This window comes from Pterocles gutturalis, unplaced genomic scaffold, assembly GCF_000699245.1.
Source record: "Pterocles gutturalis isolate BGI_N339 unplaced genomic scaffold, ASM69924v1 scaffold3778, whole genome shotgun sequence".
In the NCBI taxonomy this organism is placed as follows: Eukaryota; Metazoa; Chordata; class Aves; order Pterocliformes; family Pteroclidae; genus Pterocles; species Pterocles gutturalis.
In genome coordinates, this window is record NW_010125346.1 from 31,643 (window position 1) to 57,634 (window position 25,992).

Consider the following 25,992-nt stretch of genomic DNA (forward strand, 5'->3'; position numbering starts at 1 on the left):
TCTGGTGCCTGTCAGCACTGCAAGTGATCGGAGTTAATTGACTGTTACTCAGATGAGTGTTTGAGATTGATGGACACAGTATTGATTTAAGCAGCTGAGTAAATATTCCTTCAGTGGGCTTGAGCATTGTTTTTTCTTTATAATGAAATATATTTAAGTGTCAAAAACCATATGTCTGTTAATATTTATTTTACCAGCTCTAGGAACTTGAGTAATACTTCACAAATACAATTTCATTAATGTTCTCTGTTTTTTTTGTTTTTGTTTTTTTTTTTTTTTTTTTTTTTTTAAAAGCCTAAATTGATTAGTCTGGGTGTTGCAGGGAGATAGTTTGCCTACTGCTATTGCAAGGTGGCTCTAAGTTTCCCTGTTTGGTTTCAGGGGAACTGGCCATACTCTGCTCATACTGTCTCAGCACAGGAGTTCCTGTGTTGCTTCCAATTTCTGTGATCATTTTGAAGGGAATGGAGAGGGGTGAGAGAAAAGGCAGCTGTTGTATGACAGATGAATGTTGCAGTAGCTTTCTGAAACCAAACCAGAGTACAAGCATCTTTTCAGCCCCCACTTTAAACAGCATTCAGTACTTGTCCCATTTTCAGATGCAGTTTGTTATCCCTTAGAAGATATGAAGTCAGGGCAGGTAGTTGAGGTTCTGCATAAGACACCAGAAAAATCTATGCTTTTTGCTGTTAAATAAGGCCTGATTTCTGTGCACCATTTAGCAATGCCGTAATCTAAGGCTGCAGACTTTTTGTGCTGTGGTTTATTCTTAAATCTTATGTTAGACTAGTTCATGCTTTAGGAAATACTGGTTTTATATAATACCACTGTATCCCTTAAGCAACATTTGGCATGGTTTCAGAATAATAATAATAATAATAATAATAATAATTTGTCTTAACTCCCTTGACTTCAGTAGAGTGTGCCAGCATCATACTGGTTGGATATCCAGTTTATAACATCTCAGATTCTTAGCATCCACAGCCAGAGTAATAACCAAACTGCCTTTGAAGTGTCTGAGATTTCAGATGTTAATGTTCTGGTTTTGCATAAAGTTAATTTGTTAAAGAAATAGCAGAAGGGCTGAGCTGTGGACATGGTTGGGGCTAGAAGACAATTCTGAAAAGCTTATTCCTTTTTATCTGTGGGCAGCCCATCAGTGTGTTGTGAGGAAGTACCTTAATTTCTTGTATTCCCAGTACGTTTTCTATTTAAGTGTTGATGTAAATGTACTTCTTAAAGCTCTTCCTTTGGTACTTCTGCACAAGATGTCTTCCATGGTCACCTTCTCTTTTCCTGCTCTCAACTACTTCTTGGTAGTCTCATGCACAAATTCAGCAGCCTTTCTGTGTGTCTCCTTTTGTCCAATCTAAAATATTGCCTCGTATCCCTCATATCTGTTCAGAGGTGCTTAGTTTGGTCAATATGGCTAAATCATAGGTTTAAGTCTTTGCACTTTTCCCCTCTTCTATGCTCTCAGTTACTGTGGCTAATCACAATTCTGTATGTCATTGAGGCCTGAAATCTAAAAATTTTCTATGATCATGTGATGGATCTTAGAACCAGGAGTAGGGGCTCAGTTGTAGTCTTGCAAATTCTGAGTACAAAGGCGTTTTATTTTTATTTGCTTTTTGATCTGGGAATCTCTGGTCCAGACTCCCATTGTTACACTAACGTATTTTTGTAACCTTTCCAGTTGCAGCCTTGCTTCATTCATACCATCTAGGGGTGTCCTACAGAGAGAATTTTCCACTGTTTCTACTGAGTCATTTCTTGCTCAAGTTCTTCCTCTGTCACCTCTTTCACTGGGCCTTACACATAAACAGTTTCCTTTCCCTTTCAAGGCACTTCAAAGCCTATCCCCATCCATTTTTAGTTGTCACTAGTTTCTACTCTCATCCTTTCAACTTTTCTTACCACTTTCTCTCAAGCTGCCCTTTATGCTTGAAAGAAACTTTCTATAAAGGTCTACAAAGCCGCTTCGTTGTTTCTCAGCATGTTCCTGATTAAACTTACTTTTCTTTTTTTTTTCTTTTTTTTTTTTCCTCTTTCTTTCTGTGGAGGCTACAAAATATCACAAAAAATTAAGCTTTTGTTGTGCTAAAATCACTGCCTGTAATTCTGACCGATATTAGGTTCTTTGTTTTGTGTTACTTATGCCTCGGGTGTCTTTCCAAATATTGTCTTTTATGTTAAATTCAATTGTAAGCTCCTTGCAGAGGATGTGTATCCTGTATAAGCAGTATCGAGTGCCTGCACAATTCAGTTGTAATCAGAGATGACCCAAACAAAGAATATGTTAATATAAGTACCACATAGTACTTCACTGAGAAGGTAAAGGTGTTGACTAGTGCTAAAGCTGAACCAAACAGTGCTTTACTCCTTCTTTTCCCCCCAAAGCTGCACAGGCTGCTTGGCTGCTCTGTCATACAGTTTATTGTTACTTCTGATGCCTTAATATCCTCTCCAAATATTTTCTGTCTGCTTCTGCTGTGGTTGTCTCCCTTGTGTCTGCAGCTGAGACAAGCCATATTTAGTTCTTTGTCTTGTACCTCTTATCTTTGTGTGGAATAGATTATTTTTGAAGTACATTACACATCTGTTCTTTGTTATTAATTCCTAATCTGTCTGTCTGTATGGAAATTTGTGATGCTATGTTCCAGTTGTGAGAATAATTCTGTTGGCCTAGATTTGGTCTGGGTTTCAGGAAAAAAAAGGCAGGGGATGTACTTTGATTGTTACGATACCTTGTAACAGCTTGTTGCAATAGAAACTATCCTTGGTACTGGCTCCTGCCATGCAGGTTTTCATTGCCTCCTTTGCTGCTGTGCTCCAGAGGAAAGCTGCTGTCATTCACTGGCCCCTGCAATGGCTGGTGCCAGGATCTGTGCCGACACTACAAAGCCTCAATCTCTGTTAAAAGCTGGGCAGCTACAGGAACAGGATTTTTCTCCTCACAGTTCATGCTATTAGAAGGTCACTTTACGAAGCAGGGGAACGGTCTGGATGCCCCTTCCCGCAGCAGCGCCTCCAAACTGTTTATCAAGGAAGAAGACCCACTCCCGGAAAGAGAGTTTCCCTACTCCCTTGTTTAGTAGGAGTGACAGCACTGACAAAATAGCAATTAAGAAATGCAATGGGCTTCTACTAGTAAGTGAATGTAACTTCTCTGCCTGTTGATATTGGCCTTCATTATTTTTATTCTGTTGTTGTATGAATTTAAATTTAATGATGTCTTATGCATTCTGGATGGTTATTTTGACCGCTATGGAGAATGCACATCTAAAACGCTTTTTGTTGGACTATTTTGGAGTTTGACATTCACTGGCATGCAGTAAGTGCTGCATGAGATTTCACCTTTTTGAATAACAGTAGTGTCTCTATTATAGAGGGTTGCCCTCGCAAGGAGTATGCACTTGGGGTCAGTAAGTAAGTAGAGGCTCTTTTAGAAAGTTCTTAACAGTTATCCATGCTCTTGTCTTCAGTGTAGCAGATGATTGATATTTGGAGTTGCATGAATGCCTCATCAACCAGAAAGCTAAACTGATAGGAGTGCTGTATTTCATGTAGGATCATGTATCTCAACAGGAGTTTCAGGGTACAAACCAAACCGAGATAAGTCTCCTTGCCATCAATGTTCGGATTTTGGAGAATGGCAGGAAAACCATGGAAATAAAAGACCAAACAGTAACTGCAATTAATCTTGCTTTAGAACAGTTGCACCATACTGAATGGTGAAGTAGTGTGTTTGAGACTTTATTTGTAAAAGGAAACTGTAGAAAACCATGTTTGTTTGAGTAATCTGCAGCTTTGTTGCTAAAGTTGTTTGTGGGATAAATTTTGACTGCTTGAGTCTCGGTAGTTACAGGAAGGTAGCTGTAACTACTGAATTTAGAAAGTACAGTTAATGGAGCTGATAAATCACTACTGACAACCTCGAAGCCGAACCCTTAATCAATACCCATATTCACTCCTGAGTTTTTAATATATATGTATGCAGTCATGTGTGAATTTTTTTTTTAGATGTTGTTCTGAGTTGTCTTCTCTGGTTCTTTCTGTAGTCTAATGTTCGTTTATAAGTGGCAATGGCTGAAATATTCAAGTTTCAGTTGAAAAGCAAAAAAAACCACTTTTTGTATAATTTTCAGTGTAGGAATGTATATAAATCTCATCTACTTCCTCTCCTTGTGCTCTCTTCAAATGGCCAAAATCTAAGCCGATCAAATGAAAGCAGAGATTTTGCTGAAGTGTTTTAGTTACTTTTCTAGCTAATCTTTTGACTATTGGCAAGATTTTAATTATAGTTTCTAATCTACAAAGCACTGAAATAAATCTTGCCTTTTATTCATACTGTTGTTTGCATCTGTCACTTTGCATGTTCAAAATAAGGACTGCATAAGCACAGATGCCAAATTATGATGTGAAGAGTGATAGATTTTTTTCTGTATTCTGACTATGTAGGTCTTGCTGTACTCCCTCCCCTTCTGTAGATACGATTTGCCATATTTCCACTTACCCTGTGCATATGTTCTCATAGTGTCCTCCAATGTGATTATCTGTACAGTTATAACAATCTGACTGGTTAAAAGACTCTGGGAGCAGATGCTATGCACTTCTGTTCAGCATATTTCCTGCAGCCCCCACCTTTTCCACAGCTGCAGTATCATTAATGTAATATTACAGGTGCATGTCAGAATCATTGTGATTTGTTGTATCTTTTAGATCACACCCTGAGTTCACTAGGTTTCGGTTGTTCTACTGAGCAAACTAAAATGGTTTACCAAAACAAGAAATTTTACTTTTGCTTCCATCCTAGCCATGAGGATCAAGCTTTGAAACCGTTGTCAGACCTGAAGCAGCTCAAAAAAATTTTTTTTAATATTTTTAAAGGGCTTCTAAAGTAACCCACCAGGGAGAGCAACAACATTTTAGACATTTTTTTAAGAGTAGTTGCACATCAAAGATAGGTGAAGTATTTTAATAAATTACTTAATACCCCTTGCTGATGTCCAAAGATATTTGGGTGAGGGAAAAGGTAAAGGTTACGAGTGTTTATTGGCGGCACACCGGCACAATGAGGATAAATTGGGTAATGCTTGATGCTTTATTTGGTGTGTACCTCTTAGTAAAGCATATAATTACCAGTTTTCTCTAACTTTATTGTTTAAACCTCATAATCAGCATATTAAACTGAGTCTTTGGTATTAAATCACATATCTTAACATTGAAACATATGGGTTGGAAGAATGCTGTCCTTAGTTTCCCCTTCTTTTTTTTTTTTTTTTTTTTCTTCCTGAAAACCTCCCTGCCTCCCTCACATTGAATTCCAGTTTAAGGAATTAGAAAGCTGGATAGAATGAAGAAACATGGGGAACATATCTGGAAGCTCAGATAGCTGAATAAGATTAAGTCATGTAGCACTTGGTAATGGAACTGAGTTCAGGGGCTCCCTATGAAACAGATTTCTGAATTAGCTTGTTGCACTCCAGAAAGCTCCAGGTGCCCTTGAGGTGAAATTTCGAATCCAGGAGAAAAACTGGGGTGGGTTTCTGAGCAAAGATGAAATTACTGGAGTATGTTTTTATTAATTTTTTTTCTCTGAAATTCCCTGGTAATGAACTGTATTGCAGGCCTGTAGATCACCAGCACAATTTTTCTGTTCTGAGTTAGGTTTTGGGACTTTTCATTGCTTTTGTGTTTGGCCCCAGAAAACTAGGCCACTTTTTTCATGTTCTCAAACAAAATGTGTTGCCGTTAACATAATCCAGCCAAGAATGTAGCTACTTATTGCTGGACTTCTCCACGTTTTTTCCTGTGGAATATCAAACCTGTTCTGAGACTGCCAGGCAAATATCCATGAAAAAAAGGTTTTCTGCTTTGTGAGATTTTTTTTTTCCGTCCTTATTGATAATATGTTGGAATTGATGTGATGCGGTTTGCACTGAGAAGCAATCTTGTAGGGTGGTATCTGACTCTTTGTTTCACAGCTTTCCAAGAAAAAAACAATCCACTGGCCCATTTTCTTGTGTGACTGTGACTGTGACTGTGACTGAACTGCAGATGACAATGAAACTGATGTTGAGGGTTCCACTTATTCCCATACAGTAGCTGTTCCTACTTTATTCAGAGTAATTGCTTTTATTTATTAAATGATTTTCTCTGAGACTATATGCCTGCTTGTCAATATTCACATTTTTTTTCACTGCCTGGCCATTTAATGGTAATATCTGATTAGTCACTGTGTTCCCAGCCTTTGGAGTTTGTTATGATCTTTTAGAGAGGAAAGAGGTGGAGGAGGATTGCAGGTATCTGTAAATAATTAGGCAGGTGGGCTCTTTATGCTAGCTGTGCAAAAAGGAGTTCAGTGTAATCAAATGCCAAATATGAGCTAACATGTGCCATGGTTATTGAACTCTGTAAAGCTAAATATGAATAAGCATGCATGTTGCTATGGCTGTGACTAACGCAGCCACAGATTGATTCCATTTTATTCTGCATGGCTGTTTTATCATTACTTTCATTTGAAAGAGAGATAAGTAAACCAATTTTTATGGTTACACAGTAGCATTGAATAGTGAGTTTTATGAAAGTCTAATAGAAGCAGTGATAAGAATGTTAAATTTAACCTTTTGTAAGAAACAAGGAAAACAAAATAGTTGTTCAGAAAGATTTGTTGCACTAAAATAATATTGTATAAATCTGGATGCTCTTGTGCTTTCTCATATGGTTTCTAAACAAAGACAGGGCTTCTATTTTTCTAGTTTTGGAATCAGTATTTCCAGAAAAGATTGTATAGTGATTTTTTTCTACCTTCTTTTCAACAAATTTTTGGGACCCAGATTTCCCCTTCTTAAAATGAAACATAAAATATTTTTCAGGAGATGCAAATTCAAGGAAATTCAGTATATGAATCCATAAAGTCTGAAAATTTCAGGCCCATTTCAAAACTATATTTTCAGAAAGAATCTGACTTTCTTGGTAATCCCCCTAGCATAGCTTCACTTTCAGGTTATTGCTTTCAAGCATCTATACTGTCACAGCTGCATGCTGCCAGACTCTAAGTTGTCTGATCGCCCTATATGTGTGCCTGTGCTTGGTGACTGTTTGGGGTCTGATTGGACCTATGCCTCCTGACCTCTTCTGTGGGGGAACTTGTGTTCATAAAGAAGGCTAATATACATCTGAGTCCCGTTTTTACATGCCTTGCATCTGTACAATGGGAGTACCTGTGTGTGCTTTTCACTCACTTGAGTGAAAGATAGTATAGATGTAATGGGTTGAAAATGTGATCCCATGTGAGATGCATTGTATGAAGAATATATGCAGCCTCAGGATGTGTTATGGACCCTCAAAGACAGAGGGGTCTCAGGGAGGCACAGGACAAACAGATGTGCTGAAGAAGTATGTAGTAATGTCTACCAAGGCAGATGTTAGAAGTGGGATAAAAGCTCTTGGGAGAAATCAGAGACTCTGGGTCCCTGCTGAAGAGTGGGGTGAACTGCTGCTGACACCCACTGTGAGGCTGCAAGTCCACATCTTTCAGGTGGGATGATTAGTAGGATTATGCTTTTGGTTGTCTGATTCCTGAAGGAGAGGGAGATGACTGGGTCCTGAAGTGTCAGCTTACAAATGGAGGCCCACACTCTTCAGGTACATGACAAGAGGCTAGGAATTGGATCTCTTGTTATACATTCAACGAGATACTTGGAAGCAAGTAGTAACTAATTTTATTATATTAAACTAGTATGTATTAGATTATTTTTGAATAGTGATAGGATTTCAACAGTTTATTTAAAAAAAAAAAGTTGTTTAGATATCTCCTGTAGTGCATGGGTATGATAAAAACTTGCACATTTAATACTGCGAGGTAAGAGAATAGAAGCATCTGCGTCCACTGAGGCTATTCCTTTGCTTTCTCTGTTCAAAATAATCTGTGAGCTCCTCTTCCCTTGTTATCTTAATTTGTTACGTGGTTGGTGTTCTATGGCAACCTGAGTTTTCTTGCTGTGGATGGATTTGACTGTAATGACACTCTGATAAATTTATTTTTTTCAGGCAATGCAGTGCTACTGTGAAGTGGCTGCTTAGAGTAGCACCTTCAAGTTCAGACAGGCTGTTCTTTTCATACATTTGGTCATGTCTGTTGATTTCACTCACTGACTTTTTTTCCCTCCTATCTGTACTGTAAAGGCAACATGTAAATCTTTCTTCATTCTGTTCCATTTAAGCCCACTAAAACAGTTCTCGGTGCACTGCCTTGGGCTCTCATTTACACTACGCAAGAAAAGTTTCCTTTTTTAGTTTTAACCACTATAGATGAGCACAGAAAGTTGAATTTTAAGGTTAAACAGGCCCTGGGTTTTCACAGGTGTTTTGAATGTTGTTTACAGAAATAAAATAGCCAAGGACTTGTTTTGACCTGCAGAATCTTCTCCTGATGGCAATGCAGAAATTTCATTCCATTCCTTGCAATGCAAGGAATAAGAGCAGTTTTAGAGCAAAGTCATCTCTAAAATGCATTTTTTATTAGTCCTTTTGTTCCCTCCGTCCCTCCGCTGTTTGCCTCATACACTAGTTATTCATAATCTTTGAGAGTCACTGAATTACCACAGTCCAGGTGGTAATTCAGCTGTCAGACATCACAAAGCAAGGGCATATCTCCCTCTTGCATATCTCTTTCCTGAACTTGTTCTTCTCTCACCTGGAGAGGTGGGAAAATTGAGAGAGATTTAGGTAGTCCTGGAATATCTGCCTTGGCACTTCTCAAGGATGAAATGCCAAATTTCACAAACTTTCCTGGGAGATAGGTGGTATCAGTTGCAGAAATGAAGAGGAGTCTAACTTGTACCATTAGCTGCTGTGATTATTTAAAAGTAAAATGATTTTAAAAAATCCCCCAAAACAACACTCCGACCAGCAAAGCCTTCCACTTTTGTTTAAAACCAGAATTGACTGTCTGCACTGTGCATTTTTATTGCCCAAGTAAACCAGTAGTAACCCCTTTGGCTCAAGCAAGAGTTTGGGCCACTGTCTCCTTTCCATCCTGTAACTGAGAGGAAAACAACCAACACCAAGTGTCTAAGTCTGGTCTTCAGCTCTTTCTCCCTGCAGAGGAGCTGCTGAGTTGCTCTTTGGAGCCCTCATGGGGTGACTGTGCAGGAAAAAATCCCATCTGCCATCAAGTAGAGACTGTGGCCCTTAAGGTCAGAGTCGTTGTCTGGAGCCATGACGAATGCAACAGGGAAGAGGCTGCTGCTTTGCTCCTTTGGCTGGAGTGCGGGAACAACTGGCTGTATTCTTTGAAAACAAATATTTCATTGCATTTGTAAATGTAAAACTCCTTCAAGTTTTACTCTGTCAAGAATTGTCTCATTAAAAGGCTGTGTGATGTTTTTTTCATTTGTTTTTGTTTGTTTGTTTATTTATTTTTCGTTTAATTTGTCGTCTCTCCTTGCTGGTCATCTGTCTACTGAGAAATTTGACTTTATCAGAAAAGTAGCTTTCTTGAGGCTTTAGTAAGTAAAGTGGAATTGCTTTAGGGAAATTTCCTTCCTGATTATGATTATGTATGCTTTTGTGTGTATGTAGGTAGATACATGAGGCAGATGGTAGCATATAGTTCCGCAAACTGTGATCTTTACTTCCTGCATATTAATGAATTTTTCAAAATCTGAAATTTCTTGAAGGAAAATTGCATATTGTAAAGTTTTTGGGGAAAAAAAAAATAGAAAGTTTATTTGGTTTGTTTCTTAAGAGATACAGAATCTCTGTCTTAACAAACATAGCCTAGCCCTGAAGTATTAAGGTTGCCCTCAGATTTCTCTCTAGGGTCCCCAGAGGTGTTTGCACTGTGTGGGGACCACCAAGATACAGCAAGTTCCCATCACGTCTCCTCTTCCTTAACTATTAATGTGTGTCAGAGGAGAGGAGCTGAGAACAGAAAGCTGTGTGTGTCTTTCATCAGTCTCGTAATTTCTCAGTTTTGTTTCTCAGTTTGGGGTTACAAGCTGCTGTGTGCTGTGCAAATGGTAAGACAAAAGAGAGTAGAAGTGGCCTCAGATTTATATATGAATTAAAAATTGTTGGCTTGCAGACTTTGGTAAATGTATACATAGATATGGTTGTTTCTCTGTTTTTAGGAATACACTATAGATATAATTTTTGCCCAGACTTGGTATGACAGTCGTCTAAAATTTAACAGCTCAATGAAGGTGCTTATGCTTAATAGCAATATGGTTGGAAAAATTTGGATTCCAGACACTTTCTTCCGGAACTCAAGGAAATCAGATGCTCACTGGATTACAACTCCAAATCGTTTGCTTCGAATCTGGAGTGATGGAAGAGTGTTATACACTCTAAGGTAGGTTTTTAACTGGCTAGACAAAAATAAAACTGTTATGACCAGGAATATGAAGATAATAAATATGAATCAAATCCTTGGCACCTCCTTTGTTGTGGACCACAGGAGTTTGCAATGAGTTTACCAAAGGAGAGAAAGAAAAGATGATTTGATCATGAAAAACATGAAATTAATAGTATTGCCATATATTGCCTGGATAATTGATTAAAGACAATTGAAGGAGACAGCAAATTTTAATCTCATTTAGGTACAGGAAACATTAAAAAAAAGATGTTATGTAGCATGATGGTGGTCTGTCAGTAACATATTGCAGATCTAGTTGTAAATTGTTTTGATGACTTTCTGTCCTAAATAGTTCAGTATCTAATTTCTACCAAATTCTATCCTGTAAGTAAAAGATTAAATGCTTCAGATAATAAAAATCATAAGAAGTTTGATTAAAGCTAAGTCATGAGTCCTGCATATACTACACGTGTTTACTCTTGCAAGCTATTAAAATCAACAAATCTGTTCATCCAAATTAGGCATAAGCAAACATGTTAGTGACAATTCTTGGTAACAGGGAGATTCTTGGGCTGGTTTTAAACTTACCCTCTAGGTCATCTGTACTGATCTTTAAGTCACTTATCAAATCGACCTTGAAAGACTGTAATCTACAGAAAGCATTTTAGGGTCATCTCTCAGTTTTGTGTTTTAAATGTGCCTAACAAGTCTTGAAATAAAGTAGGAGTTGATTGAGAAGCAGTCCATGGAGAGGATGCCATAAATCTGATTCTGCTTTTAAGGTTTTAGCTATTTGTTTATTTTAAACAAAAAGTAGCACCTTTTAATTACTTTATTTTCAGTCATTTTCGCTGTTTTCGTATGCAGGCTGGCTGTGTTTTATGAACAGGTTATGAAAGTCTTCTTTATCAGAAGGAAGAAGAATTAGAATGTTTTAAAAATATTGTTTTCACTGATCTTTTTTTTTTAATATGCTTCATTTGAGAGTGTACAAACACCACTGAAGAGAACTTTTTAAACAGTTTATTAGGCTGGTGTTTATAAAAAAAAATCTAAAGAGGCTCTTCTGTTAACATGCTAATGCTTTTTTTTTTTCTTTTTGTGGCTAACAATTCCAGAATCATACTTGGACTTTACCCTTCCATTGTCCATTCAGTTTCAATGTACAATTTATTTTAAACAGAGTCTAAGTAAAACAAAGAAACAAATGCAACCAAAAAAACCCATGTGAGCTCTCCCAGAGAAACAAGTTAGAATTATTGTGCTGGAGTATGAACTATGCAGTGAAATGAGCTGGTAATAAAATTGCAGAACAGGTATTCACCCAGCACTGCAACATGCAAACATCTGTAGAGGTGAAGATGTGGCCTGAATTTGGCCTAAGGTGGAGTAACATTGAGAGGTTCATATGTTGGTTATTAAAGGAACTGTAACAGGATCTGACAGTGCTCCAGGCTTGCTGGTTCCCCTGTACTACCACACTTTCCCCATTGGTACTTGAGGGAGTAGACGTGGTGATTCTGTTACAGGCAGACTTACTGAGTCTCTTCTGAGAGTAGTCCATGGTCTGTCTATTGCACCCTCAGTGATTCCAGATCTAGTTGTGTTGCTCTTAGTAAAGGTCTGTGTTGTTGTGGGTTTTTTTTCTTTTTCTTTAAGTGTTTGACTATCCAAAGGTTGAAAATGGAAAGCAAAGGCAATAAATGCTTATACCATAACTGGCAAATTTGGAAAGCACCTTCAGGGGGATGCAAGTGTTTTACTTGGAAATGTGGGGTTTTTTTTCCTCTTCCCCACCTCCCCCACCTTCCCCCCCCCCTGTCAAGAAATACGCTTTCCTTTATAAACCTCTCTTTCTAGATTTCTAGAAAGGTCCTAGTGACACTTTGTGTAGAAGAACTACTTTGTTCATAGAACTTTCTGCATGTGTTTGGCTGAATTTTCCTTTCCCTATCCCTTTTTGTCTAGTGTGTAGGTATTTCATACAGTCAAGTATGTAAGCATTATGTTAATTTTCAAAGTTGATTTTAGAAGACATTCTGACTTTCTTCACAGTGTTACCAACAAAGGAGGAGCTCTGAAGGCTCCAAGGAGATCTAATAGCAGCCTTCCAGTACCTAGAGGGGGCCTACAGGAGAGATGGAAGAACACTCTTTATCAGGGAGTGTAGTGACAGGACAAGGGGTAACGGGTATAAGCTGAAAGAGGGTAGATTTAGATTAGATATTAGAAAGAAGTTTTTCACTGTGAGGGTGGTGAGACACTGGAACAGGTTGCCCAGGGAAGTTGTTGATGCCCCATCGGTGGAGGTGTTCGAGGCCAGGCTGGATGAGGCTTTGAGCAACCTGGTCTAGTGGGAGGTGCCCCTGCGCATGGCAGGGGGGTTGGAACTTGATGATCTTTAAGGTCCCTTTTCCAATACTAACCGTTCTATGATTTTAAAGGCAAAGAAGGCAGTTTGGAATCTAGCCCCTTACTCTAGCTTCCTAGGGAAAGTTAGCAGCACTGGGTTATGCACTGGTTGCTTGGAAGCTCTTTGGAAATTTGTGATAGTATTTTCAAAAGCAGCAAGTGATTCAGTTGATACCATTACAAGTCTTAAACTACTTCTAAAATGTGTATTATTTGTGTGAATTACTTGAATGCCTTAGACATTAAATTAGTAGAAGTATCAAGTCTGCTGTTTCCTATCTGTGCTACTGTCCTCACTGGAGCTGCTTTCATAAGTATAGAGCAAGCCCAAGAGTGTCCCAACTTTCTCGTGTATATAGCCACCAGATAAGATGATGCCAAATGCATTTGACTTGACAAATGTGTTCTTCAGAAACTTCCTTTATTTGCTGTCATAAACTCCCATCCTTGCCCTGCCTTCAGTCCCTCCTTTTTGTCCCCTATTTCTGAGACAGCCCCCCAAATCAATTGCAAGTTTTGAAATGACTTGAAATGCCAGTTGAAACAATGCAGGTCCTCAGATTGCATATTATGACGATTTTTGTTCTTTGGAGGTGATGTTGGATGTTTTTTGCAGATACACAGTTGGCTACACATAACATCCATTAGTTGGCAAAACTGATTTCTGTGCATGTTCTTTACTATCTAGTCTGAAGTGTCTGGATGATTGAATATAATATTTTTTCTTTTTTTTCCTCCTTCCTTTCTGATTAGGCTGACAATTAATGCTGAATGTTATCTTCAGCTTCATAACTTCCCTATGGATGAACACTCCTGTCCACTGGAGTTTTCAAGCTGTAGGTGGTAAAATACTTTTTTTTTTTTTTTTTTCTTTTTACGTTCAGGCTTCAAATTGCCTTAAACTCTGACAGCAAGAGAGCAAGTGTTTGCTTTTTAAAGCCTTGTAGTGAAGGACAGAACTGACCTGTTTATGTTTTGATTAGATTTATTGCATTATTTAATACATTATTAAATGCAGTAATTGAATGAGTTGAATTACATGCATTTCATTTAGGTGCAACTTTAAAAGTAATCATATTGCTTAGGAGTCTGATACAATGCCCATTCTAGTTAATGGAAATCTATTGCCCTGGAAGAATTTATTTTTTATGCCTACCAGACTTCTCAGCTTTGAATTAGTTCCATGTGGTATACTTAAAAGGAAAAATAAGATCTGTCTTCTTCAACCTGTTCCTGTAAATGTTTCATCAGTATAAGAAGTCCTTCCCCTTTCAGTGGGACTTATTTATGTGAGCAGGAAACACAACTTTCAGGCTTCATTTCTTTAATACAAACTATATTTAAAAAAAAAAAAAAAAGTTCCTAAGGGAATTGTGCTATTACTCACAAAGAAACCCAAACCACCTGAACACAGCTAAACAACTTATTCGTAAATGTGAAACTTAATAAGCAATGAGATCAAAGTTCAGTTAATTTTTTTTTTAATTAATGTTTTCATTTAGTACTTCCTTCTTGAGTGGTTCTAGCTAAACGAGCTTTGGTAGCTCCACCGATTAAATAGTTGTGCCACACAAGCAAGTCTTACTTAGTTTCGTTTCTGCCTTTCTGCAAGATAATGTGAGGAGCATGCAAGGCACATGAAAATCAAGAAGGTTGCAGTTTCTTAAAGCTGGAGTACTGGACAGTGAATCAGGCCACAAAAATCTATTCTGGGAATAATAGACAAAGATATTTTCAATAAACATCAAGAGAAATGTTAGCAAATTATGTACTAATAAGTGTCTGTCTTTTTAATCTCTGTGTGGTCTTTTAATGAGAATGCATATTACATTTGTGTATTAATTCATAGTGATGATTCTGAGCCAGTTTTTCATATCTGAGTTCCAGAATATTGTGTAGATATTTCCTAAACATTTGTATTTATGTAGTTTTTGATCAGTCATACATTTAGGTAGGCTTAAAACTGAGGCTAGATATTTTGTTGTTAAACTTTAAGTGTATCAGGTGGACTACGGATTGACTTTCTCTCTGATCCACTTTATGTATAGCCCTTGTTTAGTTTATAAACAACTTCAGAGATCACAAAACATGCTTGGTATATACCATGGCTGAACACTTGATTTGCTCTGTTTTATTCTAGATGGATATCCCAGAAATGAAATTGAATACAAATGGAAGAAAACCTCTGTTGAAGTGGCAGATCCAAAATACTGGAGATTGTATCAGTTTGCATTTGTAGGGTTACGAAATACAACTGAAATTTCTCATACCTTGTCTGGTAAGGCAAAGCATTAAGTTTTATTTCATGTAATATCTATGTAGAGCAAGACTAACAGATGAAGATACAACTGAAAACCATTTTCAATGTAGTGTAAGTATTTTTTTTCTATTTATAGGTGATTATATTATTATGACAATCTTTTTTGATCTCAGCAGACGTATGGGATATTTTACTATTCAGACATACATCCCTTGTATACTCACAGTTGTTCTCTCATGGGTGTCATTTTGGATCAATAAGGATGCAGTTCCTGCAAGGACTTCTCTGGGTAAGAATGTCTTTTTTCAACCTGGTACTCCCCAGGAATAAAAATCTGCAGCAGGGAGTAAATTAACCAGTTTATTCTCCTTCAGACTGTGACCATTGGTCACCCTTTCTCTTGAACTGCAAGATTAAGAGTAGGAAGATCCTGCTGTGGTTGCACAGCAGGGCTTAAGGAGGAAGTGTTGAGAATGGCAATCTGGAAATCCTGATACAAGCCTTGTGGATTTGCTGTTGTTCACATAAATACATTTTTTCTCCTTTATGTTCTTTTTGCCATATTGCCAGCCCCAGAGATAACAATCACTAGTGTGACAAGTATGACTAAACTTCACTTAGCATCATGGAACAAAGGATGTCATTGCTACACAGGCAAAAACTGTGAAGATGCTGTTTTGGGGGTTTTCTTGATGGTTTTTTGTTGTTGTTGGTGGTGGTTTTTTTAATGATAGAAATGATTCAGTTGTTCTTTTAAGCCCAAGATAGGACAGAAAATTTTCAACAAAAGTTGCACTTCAAGCAGTTAAGCATATAACCCACAAAAACTGACTCACTGTCCTGCTTTTAATACAGACAGTAGTGAAGTGTGTTGCAAGTTCTGCTACGGAGATAATTCTGTGTTAGTGTAATCTTGTCTGAGCTGTTTAGCGTGGTGTCAGTCTCCTGTGTTTGACTGTTTATATTCATGTGCTGCCTTAGAGAAGAGTCCTAGTCCCCACATAAGGCAGGATAGACATGGGTGCATGGAGTGAGCAAGATGGACACTAGCAATTTTGAGCTTAGCAGTGACAGATGCTTTTAGTAAAACTGCTGATGGTGGTATGACCTATTTTGGGGGAAAGATCAAGACCTGAGAGTGTATCTTAGGAACTGAGAGGTGTCCTCATCAGCTTAGAGGATTGTGAACACACCATTCCCATGTTATAGGAGCGTTGCCTACCAGAAAGGTGAGACCAGGCTTTAATTCCCTGCCCTTCCCACTGAAACTGGACCACGGTGCAGTCAAGCCTGCAAATCAAGAAAGAAAGCAAAAATGGGTATGGCTCAGTAGCCTAATGAAAAGATAAGGGAAGAAAATCCAAGTCTTGGATCTTAACTTTCTCCTATTTAAAAATACTGCAATGTTTAGTGAATAAAGCCTAAAATCTTGAATAAATGACACTATCTCTTGATAGTTAGAAATTTATTATAAAATTTCTTTGACTAATTATTGGACATCCTTGTGGATGGAAAAGCCCATATTGGTATCCTGCTAAGTCTGTATGCAGTTTGTTCTTTTTACAGAGTACTTTTTCTTACCTTGCAAATACTTATGGTTAAGCTAGAGTTTTCATGCTCCTACTTCAGCAGTACTAGCTTTCAGCTGTTTAAGATGTACTACAAATGTTTGCAATATCATATTTACAGGTCCCTACAGTTAACGCTGAGCAACTTTTGTGTGAACATGCAGAATCCATTGTTTGACAGATTGTAAGATGACTTTTCTCACATGCAGATGTTCTGGTGAAGAAGAAAGAGAATACCAGTTAAACACATTTTTATAGAAAAAGACCAAGAAATTAAGACAATAAAGCCAAAACTAAGCATGGTCTCTCGTGGCAGGTAGTTGTGATGTTGTGGAAGGATTTCTCCCTGTGTCAGCCCCCTGCATGCCTCTTGCATAGCAAGGAGGACTGGGAAAGCATCTATAGGAGTGAAGCACTTTTGAAAAACTCTGTGGTTGTCTGTTTGACCTTTTAGGCATGTAATGTCATTGGGAAATCTGTTGCAAAATCACCACTGCTTTCCTGCAGCAGGATCAGTCCATAGCAACCCCTGATTCCATGATTTGATTTAAAAGCCATAGACAGCCTTAGATTAGTGTAATACATTTTTTGCAATAAGCCTGTGCGTGTAAATAACAAATTAGTTGTGTGTTCAAGTATTGCTCTCCAAAGTAAAGGTCACATCTTAATTTTGGACTTGTAGGAAAAGGCTTTGCATCTCCCTGAAGCACCAAATATAAGAGGTGTTAACACCTTCTAAATGTTAAACTAGAAATGAGATTCTGAACACATTGCTATTAAGGCCAGCTTATTCTTGTAATTAACTTGTATGTAAGTGAATCAAGGGAAACGTTTTCTATTACTTAAGACACAGTATTGAAAAAATACCTAGTACCATGAAGGTCATCTAGTTTGACCTGCTATGTCAGAAACAAACAATTGAAAATATTATTCCTTTTTCTTGTGTTTTCTGAAAGTTTGAGATCATTGATAAATAGCACATCTTTTGTTTTCTGAATATGTGCTTTTGTACATTTTAATCTTTCAAGAGACAAAGGACTTTTCTGTGTTTATAAAATTTGTGTGCTTACTTGTACCTGTTTGTCTATTGTATTCATTTTATGTGTGTATTCTATAAAATTTATAAAATTACACAAACTTTCTTAGTGTCATTGTTTATTCAGTGTGAGTTGAAAATGGGAGTAGTTTAAACTGAAGATGAAGTGTACTGCCTTTTGTACAATCCCACAGTGGCTGCTGGATCCACAGGGATGGCTTCTTGCAATAGCACTGATGTGTGCGGGTGTGATCGGGGTGAATCCTGCTGTGGCTCAGTTCTTCTATGCCTCATGAATGAATTCAGGGCTAATTTGAGGATTTTTTTTTTTTTTTTTGGTGACAATAGGATTGCATTACTTATACACTTCCCTCTTGTCTTTTTTTTCTTTCTTTCTCAAACAGGCATTACAACGGTGCTGACCATGACAACGTTGAGTACAATTGCTAGGAAGTCACTCCCAAAGGTTTCCTATGTGACAGCAATGGACCTTTTTGTTTCCGTTTGCTTCATTTTTGTGTTTGCTGCCTTGATGGAATATGGCACCTTGCATTACTTTACCAGCAACAGAAAAGGGGACAAAGGAAAAGAAAGGAAGACAAAATCTAAGCCATCAGTAAGTTTAGCCAAACCAGAAGAAAAAAAATACAGAATGCTCTTTATTGTAGCATTAATTCTGAGAGACTGATTCTTGAGTAGAAGGGCTAATGTTCAAAGATAATTAACACTAATATTTATTTTATCATTTTTTACAGTTGGAGGCTTGTACTCTTCTGTAAATATTACTAATGAACAAAGGTTTTAGATAATTTCATTCATACACGAATGAGAACACATGAGCCTAAGACAGAAAGTGGTTTGATGTAATATTCCATGCTTCCATGCCATGCCCAAGCCCTTGGTGCTTCTAGAGCTGCCCATGGATTTTGTGCCCATGGGCACTGTGCTCTGTCTGGGCACAGTGCTTCTGAAAACAGCACCTGGCAGAGAACTGTCAATAAGACTGTAGCAGTAGAGATAATGTAAATGGACTGAAGATAACGAGGATCTGTTTGGGTCTGCCTCCCCTAATCTGGGTCTTACTTTGCTAGCTTTGCAGAGGAAAAAGTGCTTATTATCGGTCAATATTCTGACTCCCACTTCAGAAATTCTACTTTAACTCTTTCTTTTCATTTACTTCTGTGTTTCTTTCTGGTAAAATGAACCTTTTGCTTTTAAAAGTTGATGTTTGCATGGTGTGAATCCCCACGTATCGCAGGAACAAGTATTATTCCATTCTAAGAGGATTTCTATTTGTGTAGTAAGTATACTGGAACTTCCAAAGAATCTGCTGTTGGAAGCAGTACAAATATTTAAAGCTAATCTTTAAACTAATAAAACATTGAGCTAAAGGTGTTAAATACCTCATTAATTCGAATACTGGTCTTAATATTTGAGGTTTGATTGTAGTAATCTTTTGGAGAGAATAAGAGGAAGGACAATGTTATAAAGCCCCCTTCCAGATCATTTCATCAAAGGGATCTGGAGCATAGCTGAATCATAATATCAGTTGTATTTTCTGGGTGAAGGCTGAGTACCACCTGTGTAAGATCAAACAGAAATTGAAATGAAATTACAGAAGCCCAGATATGGAAATGCAAAAATCCTGTTATGAACCATATCCATTCTGCAACTAGTGTCAGAAAGCACTGGCACACCCATTTTGAGCAGTGCTGCTGTGGGAGGCTGTCTTATGGAGGCACTGCAGGGCTGCTGTGGCTTCATGTAAGGGAAATGGAAGCCCTTACATTTCATATGGTGAGCTGGTCCAAGTGGATCGGCTGTGTATTGAGGACAGTGCTAGTGGTGAAGGGTTAATACTGTCCTGTGCTGCCTTAGTTGGACACCACTGATCCTCAGGGAGCTCAGCACAGCCAAGAGACCTGGAAAATGGAATCCTCAGACCTCCTTCCTGTTGGTGGTAGAGGCCAATGTGGGCACAATGGAAAGGATGGAAAACAGGCTTTGTCAAAAGCCACAGCTGAGCAATGAGGGTAAAAGATAACAGAGGCTAGAGAATTTGGGGGACTTCCCAGTGTTAACATAGCATATTCAATTTTAGGTTATTTTTGCAATGAGGTCTCAACAACACTTAGGGAAGAGAGAGCTGAAATAGGTCTGCTCTCAGGATGCACAACAAAGAGAAAAGGAAGAGGGGAGGAAATATTGCTTATTCAAACCAGGGAGATATTAAAGATCAGCTGCTGGCAGATCAAAAACCATTAATGTGGCTTCCAAATATACTCTTGAATGGAGTAACGAGACTTTCCAAAATCTGTTCACACATCAGACATCCGTGCAATAGGATTAAAATTGTCAATATAATACTCAAAACTGTTTTGTTTTGTTTTACTGTGTTCTTAAAGCAGGCTTTTTATTTCTAAGTAGTTGAAAAACAACCATCTTTTCACACAGAATTTTTTAAACATGTTTCAGCATGTTATGGGTATAAGGCCATAGTAGATTGAGATTACTCTAAAAAAAGGAGGGAATTAAAGTTAATATACTGAGATGCAAGGATTCTAATTTGATAAATAAGGCTTTCTTTGTTGATATTTTATTTAAAAAGATATGAAATTTCTTGTTCCAAATAGAACAATTAATGAAGCCATCTGATTAATGGGAAGTCATATGATTAAAACTAATTTTTTCCTTTTTTTTTCCCCCCCTTTATCTTTGTCAAAGACTTCTGTTCATTCTTCTTCTCTCGTAGTTATGGCTAGATAACTCAAGAAACCAATTAAATTAAAATAGTCAGTTTAATTCCTTCTGAAAATTTCTCATTTACAGGTGTTTTTTTCCTTGGAAAACTTGCCTTGCATAGGTCTTCTATTTCTATTTCAAAATGCAATAAAAGCTTATTATTCCAGGAACTGATGCCAATAAGGTGCAATAAATGATCTTGTGAAAAAATGGTGAGATTTTACAAATTATTACAACAATTTTATCTTACAAAATATGTGCTGGCATTATTCAAGAAAGGTAGTATGAATTGGCTTTTGTAAATCCACATTAGTAAGGATAATGAGTTTGGGCAGGAAAGATTAAACTTAATTAGTTGTGGATCTTGTTCTGGTCATCATTTCACCTGAAGTGAATGCATCACCTGTCCTATGATCTCCACAGATGATATCTTTCTTTTGTACATGTATTAGTGTTAATGCAGAATAATTTGGTTTTGTCTTATCAGAATGTATTATAGATGCTTCTCGCTATATGCGGAGTTTTATCTACAGTATCAGTAGGCATGTACATGAACAATTAGCATGTACTACTGTATCTGCATGTTTTTGGGGGTTTTTTTTGTCTCTGCCAGTTGATATAAGGTCATTTTCTTGTGGGGTGTTGGTCTTTTTTCTCCTTTTCCCTCATGTTGTCTCTTTCTTACACACATTTTATATATTCCCTGTAGGTAGTTAGGCCTTTAAGATGGCACTGTCTTTCTGCCTCTCTCAGGCCCCCTCTTCAAACCTGTAGTTCAATAGCCAGCTTCAGTCTGTGCTGGTAACAAGAGCAGTGAAAAGCAGCACTGTTATTTTTCCCTCCTTACATGTTGTTTCTGAGTTGGAGATTCCTGTTTTACCCCACTAGTAGAAGTGAATCATGCCGTGAGTCTTACATTAGTAGAACTAACAGTCAGAAAATTCTTGTAAAGCCGGAACAGGCGTGATCAGAAATAAGCATCTTTCCTTATGCATCTTCAACAAAATAATGATTTTTTAAGTTCAAAAAAACCTTTGAACTTACTTTTTATGTTTTGTAAAAATAAGCCCTGTTTGTAATCCCTTAATTCAGGGTAGAAGCATGTAACTGCTGTTTGTTAGTATTGTTAGTACTTTATCATAACTGAAAAGAATAATGAGGTCCTTCAGGATGATAATTAGCTCTCTAGGTCATCATGTCTAAAAAGTGTTGAAACAGCAGTCTGTGTGAAGCTTCCTCTGGTAAAGACACTTATTAAGTAAAGCTGTTCAAAAGCATGGTGGATACTGTGCTGCTTTAACATCACCCCTTGGGATAATGGGTAAAATGTCCCCGCAACAATAGAGTGCTTCCCTAACAGTGTATAGAGAGCTGTGTACTGGCCAAAGTAATTCCCTGAAAGTGGGACAACAGGACTCTAAAACATAATAAGAATCTAAATGATGTGGCTTTCTGCTTTTCATATTTTTTTCATATTTTTTCATTGCCTATTATATATAATTTTTTGAGAGATTCTTCTCTACACTTCCATAACCAGCTAGTTCTTCTGACTGCATCCTTTCCTGCTGTGTTTTTTCCTTACATGACAAAATATGGACATGATAGAAAACAGAGAAGGTAATGTAAGAGTAGTGTTGATGCAACCCCTGTCTTCAGCCTCAAGATTTTAGAAGAGATGCCAAAGGTTGGGGGAGTGGGGGTGTTGAAAGAAAGAGGGTTATGGAGTCATTTAAAAAGGCAATGATATTTAGAAAGAAGGAAAAGGACAGAGAGAGAGAGAATGTCTTTTGAAATATTCAGGAAAGTAAGGATGAAGTGTGAGGAACTGTGTGGAAACAATAAAAGGGGGAAAGATGGGCTGTGGCAGTGCAAGTAAAAAGAATGTGAAAAGGCAAAAGTTGCAAGAAAGGGAATAACAATCAGGATATGTACTACTCAATAAGGGACCCAGATTTTTTTCTATGAAAATTATTTATGAACTTTAACATCTATTACACTGAGTTTTTACCAGTTTGGAAGATGGTTGAGTTGTGCCCACAGAAAGTAAATGTAAGAATTAAGAGCCGAATTAATCAGTTTCACTGACTTGAATGGCATTCTCCTAAGGAGACTTATGTCTTAGTTTCTAAAGGCGGGGCATATTGTTTACAGACTTAACATCGGAGGGCTAGATGACATAGGCTGGCCTTAATGTGTCTCAGTCTCTTCACCAGTGATGCTATGCTAATACCATTAGCTCTTTTTTTTTTTCTTTTTTTTTTTTTTTGAAAATATAGCTTCCAGAAAGACAGCCATTCTCATTCTGAAGACTCCAAATAATGGGACAACCATCATTCCCTTGGTTCCCTTGATAGTGATGCTAATAGCCTGCTTGTGGATTTGCTTGTGACCCAGTTGTCAGGCTGTGACTGACTTCAAAATGTTTGTCTGTGTTGTGTAGATGGGATCAGCTAACCCTATCTGTGTAACTAATTATCCACTATTCCCAAATCCCAGCACAATGCAGTTTTCACTGTGACAGGTGAAAATCGTTCATGATCTTCTGCCTGTATGAGCTAATTATATTCAGCAGTTCATAATTCACAAAGTTTCCCAAACTGTTTTCTTTGGTATTAGAATTTCTGTATATTGTACTGAAGATGCTTATGTTAGCCCTTGCTATGGAAAGCCTATGAAATTATTTAATGTGAGGATAAAATAACCCACAAAACTATATTTTTATTTTTTGTTTTTCTTAAGAAACCATCTGCAATTGCGGTTCGACCTGGATCAACACTAATTCCAATTAATAACATTAATCATCTCCCTGAACATGATGATGATTATGGATATGAGTGCCTGGAAGGGAAAGACTGTGCTAGCTTCTTTTGCTGTTTTGAAGACTGCCGCACAGGATCTTGGAGAGAAGGAAGAATACACATCCGTATTGCAAAAATTGATTCCTATTCTCGAATCTTCTTTCCAACTGCCTTTGCATTGTTCAATCTTGTTTACTGGATTGGCTATCTTTATTTATAAATTTCAGAGATTTGACAAACTCAGAAAAAAATGTTAATTGAACAGTAATTAACACTTTTCAGTGAGCAGTCAAAGATTAGAGCTGGTCCAAAATGACTCAAATTGTTTGAATGCTTTAAAAATTTGAAACAATGAGAGGAAATATGGTCATGTAGTCTCCCTCTTGTGATCAACTATAGAACTGATATTGGTATTTTGAAGAGAAAATTTAAAAATAAATATCCCTAAGATTTAACTTGCCTGAACACACGTATATTTTTGTCCATCTCTAGCAAAATGCAGAGTCAAGAGGCTATGGCATTTAACTGGACAGCTTTCAGTTTTAATCCTAAATGATAATGCAGATGGATTTTGTAGTGTCTCTTACACCTTTACAAAGAAAGCCGTAATAAAATGGGATTAGTTATGCTCATCCATTTCATCCATAAGATGATGATTTTATTAATCCCTGATTTAAAAAAAAGTTGAAATGAAACATTTCTATTTTTCAACCAGCCATTTGTTCTCTGCAGTATGTTAAAATTAGTGATTGTCATAATTAATCACATTCAGATTTGTACAGAATGCAGAGATTATAGCAGCAAGAAAAGGATATATCACAAAAACCCCAAGGGTAATTCTGAGCTTGTCTTATCCTGATCATTAATATAGGCTTTTGGCTTTCAACCTTAGGTTGTATTTATGTCTGTGCTCCATCTGACATTACTTCACTTTTCTGAATTCCCCAAAGTTCTCCTAGAGGTCTACAACTTTCAAAAATTCCTTCCCACCTGCCATTGCTTGCACATTTGGTGGAAAACAGACTGACATTGGCTAACTGAGATTCTGGCCATTACGCATAATGTTCTTCCCATCCTACCCATTCCCCTTTCCTTTGTCTGATTCATACTCGGGGCCAGAACAAAAGTCATAACTCTGCATTTGGTAGAATTTGTATCATCACAGTTTGGAAAACCTGTAACAGTGCTATAGTCATTGCATTCAAAGCCACTGTGTTAAATCTCCAGCCCTAAGAGGGTAGTGTGTGAACTGTTCCACTTTACATATAATATGATTTTGTAGATTTTGCTCGTTGCTGCATATGCTACTCACTGAGCCAAAGCCAAATGGTATGAGTTTACCAAACCTGTCTTATGGTTTGCTGTGTAATTACCTCCTTGACATTTGTTTGTTTCTAATGGAAAATCCCTTTTACTGAGGGGAAGTAAAAATAATCCTTATGCATTGCAGATCTTTCTCCAAGATGGGATGTACCCCCCAAAAATCCTAGAACCAGTTCTCCATTTTTCTGTGGTCAGAGCTTCTGTTCACTTTGCTAGCAATTCCTCAGTAACAGCCTTTCTGGACTGACTTCTCTGTGTTGACTAGTGCTGGCTGACAGCATTTAGTATCTCATTTCTGTTTTTAAATCCATTGTCTTCATCACGGAAAAGTGCAGTTTTTCCTCCTTTCTCAAAAAGAAACTGGTCTCAAGTGAGCTTGTGAAAATCACTGTAAAGTTAAGATATGCATTAAGTAAATGTCAGAATTACACAGAAGACCTTACAGATCTTTAAAGAGGATTAATGGGATTAGCATTTGGCTGTAGGTAAGGATGTTCAGTACTGGAGATAAAGACGTGATTAATGGCTAATAATAGACAATGATACATGAAGGACCTTCCCCCCCAATATTTCCATGGAATGTGCTCCCTCCTCTGAATTTCTCAGAAAAGATTAATGTATTTTTATATTCTAGTTGGTATCAGACATAACAAAATATGATATGCAATACACATTTCACATGAAATGTTACTGCAGTGTTCAGCCCTGAAGTTTAATAGAGAATGCAAAACTATATGCATTGATTCTGGAAGAAAGTGTGACAGAGAAGATCCCATTTTAATGCAAACTTTATTTCAGTATTTAGCTGATGAAATATGAAAGTGGTTGAGACAATCTGAGAGCCTGCTGTCTAGGTTGGCTGACATTATGTGTTACATGACCTTTCTGAGCACCAGCTTCTGACTGTTAGACTGAGCATAGAAGTGCAGCATCATTAACAACACTGATCTACTATAATGTATTGTTTCTTTAGTCTCATTTTCAGAAAATGTTCTGTACAATGGAAATGTGTCAGTTGTAATTCTATAGTGCAGTTTGATGCTTTTTGACAGTGCACTAAACACATTTCTCTGTAGGAGGCATAGAGGTGTCTTCAGCAGCAGTATGTTGTGTGTGGACTTGAAAAGCAGTCTGCTTGCTATACAAGGCCCAGATTTTGTGAGCTCCTGTGTTTCATTAATTCACCTTTAAACAAAAGGTACTTGAAAGAACTTGGCACTTCACAAGGGGAAATACAAATTTCAGAGTCTGCTTTCCGCTGGCACATCTAGTTAGCTTTTTCTATTCATGTAGTTGTCAGTTGCCAATCAGCCTCCAGTGACTGAATTGGAGAACAGAAAACATCCTAAATTGGCAAGGGATGGATAAGAAGTCTTTCATCTCTAATTTCTATGAAACAATGTAATGGAGTATTAAAGCTATTGAATGTTATGGCTGTTTGGCTTACGGATACACTTGCTTCAGTCTGTTGACAAACTTTTCTGTGTACT

General features: G+C 37.5%; 1 protein-coding gene across 1 annotated transcript in view; it reads left to right on the forward strand.

Moving 5' to 3' along the window:
* GABRG1 (gamma-aminobutyric acid (GABA) A receptor, gamma 1) overlaps window positions 1–23,399 on the forward strand; it is a gene marked incomplete at its 5' end in the record, with an annotated part of 37,148 nt that extends 13,749 nt beyond the window's left edge. The window contains 6 exons of the mRNA XM_010078515.1: window positions 10,140–10,360; window positions 13,529–13,611; window positions 14,916–15,053; window positions 15,172–15,324; window positions 18,044–18,303; window positions 23,121–23,399. Coding sequence (XP_010076817.1) covers window positions 10,140–10,360; window positions 13,529–13,611; window positions 14,916–15,053; window positions 15,172–15,324; window positions 18,044–18,303; window positions 23,121–23,399 — 1,134 coding nt within the window. The remainder of the gene's footprint in view (window positions 1–10,139; window positions 10,361–13,528; window positions 13,612–14,915; window positions 15,054–15,171; window positions 15,325–18,043; window positions 18,304–23,120) is intronic.
* Between the last annotated feature and the right edge of the window lie 2,593 nt (window positions 23,400–25,992).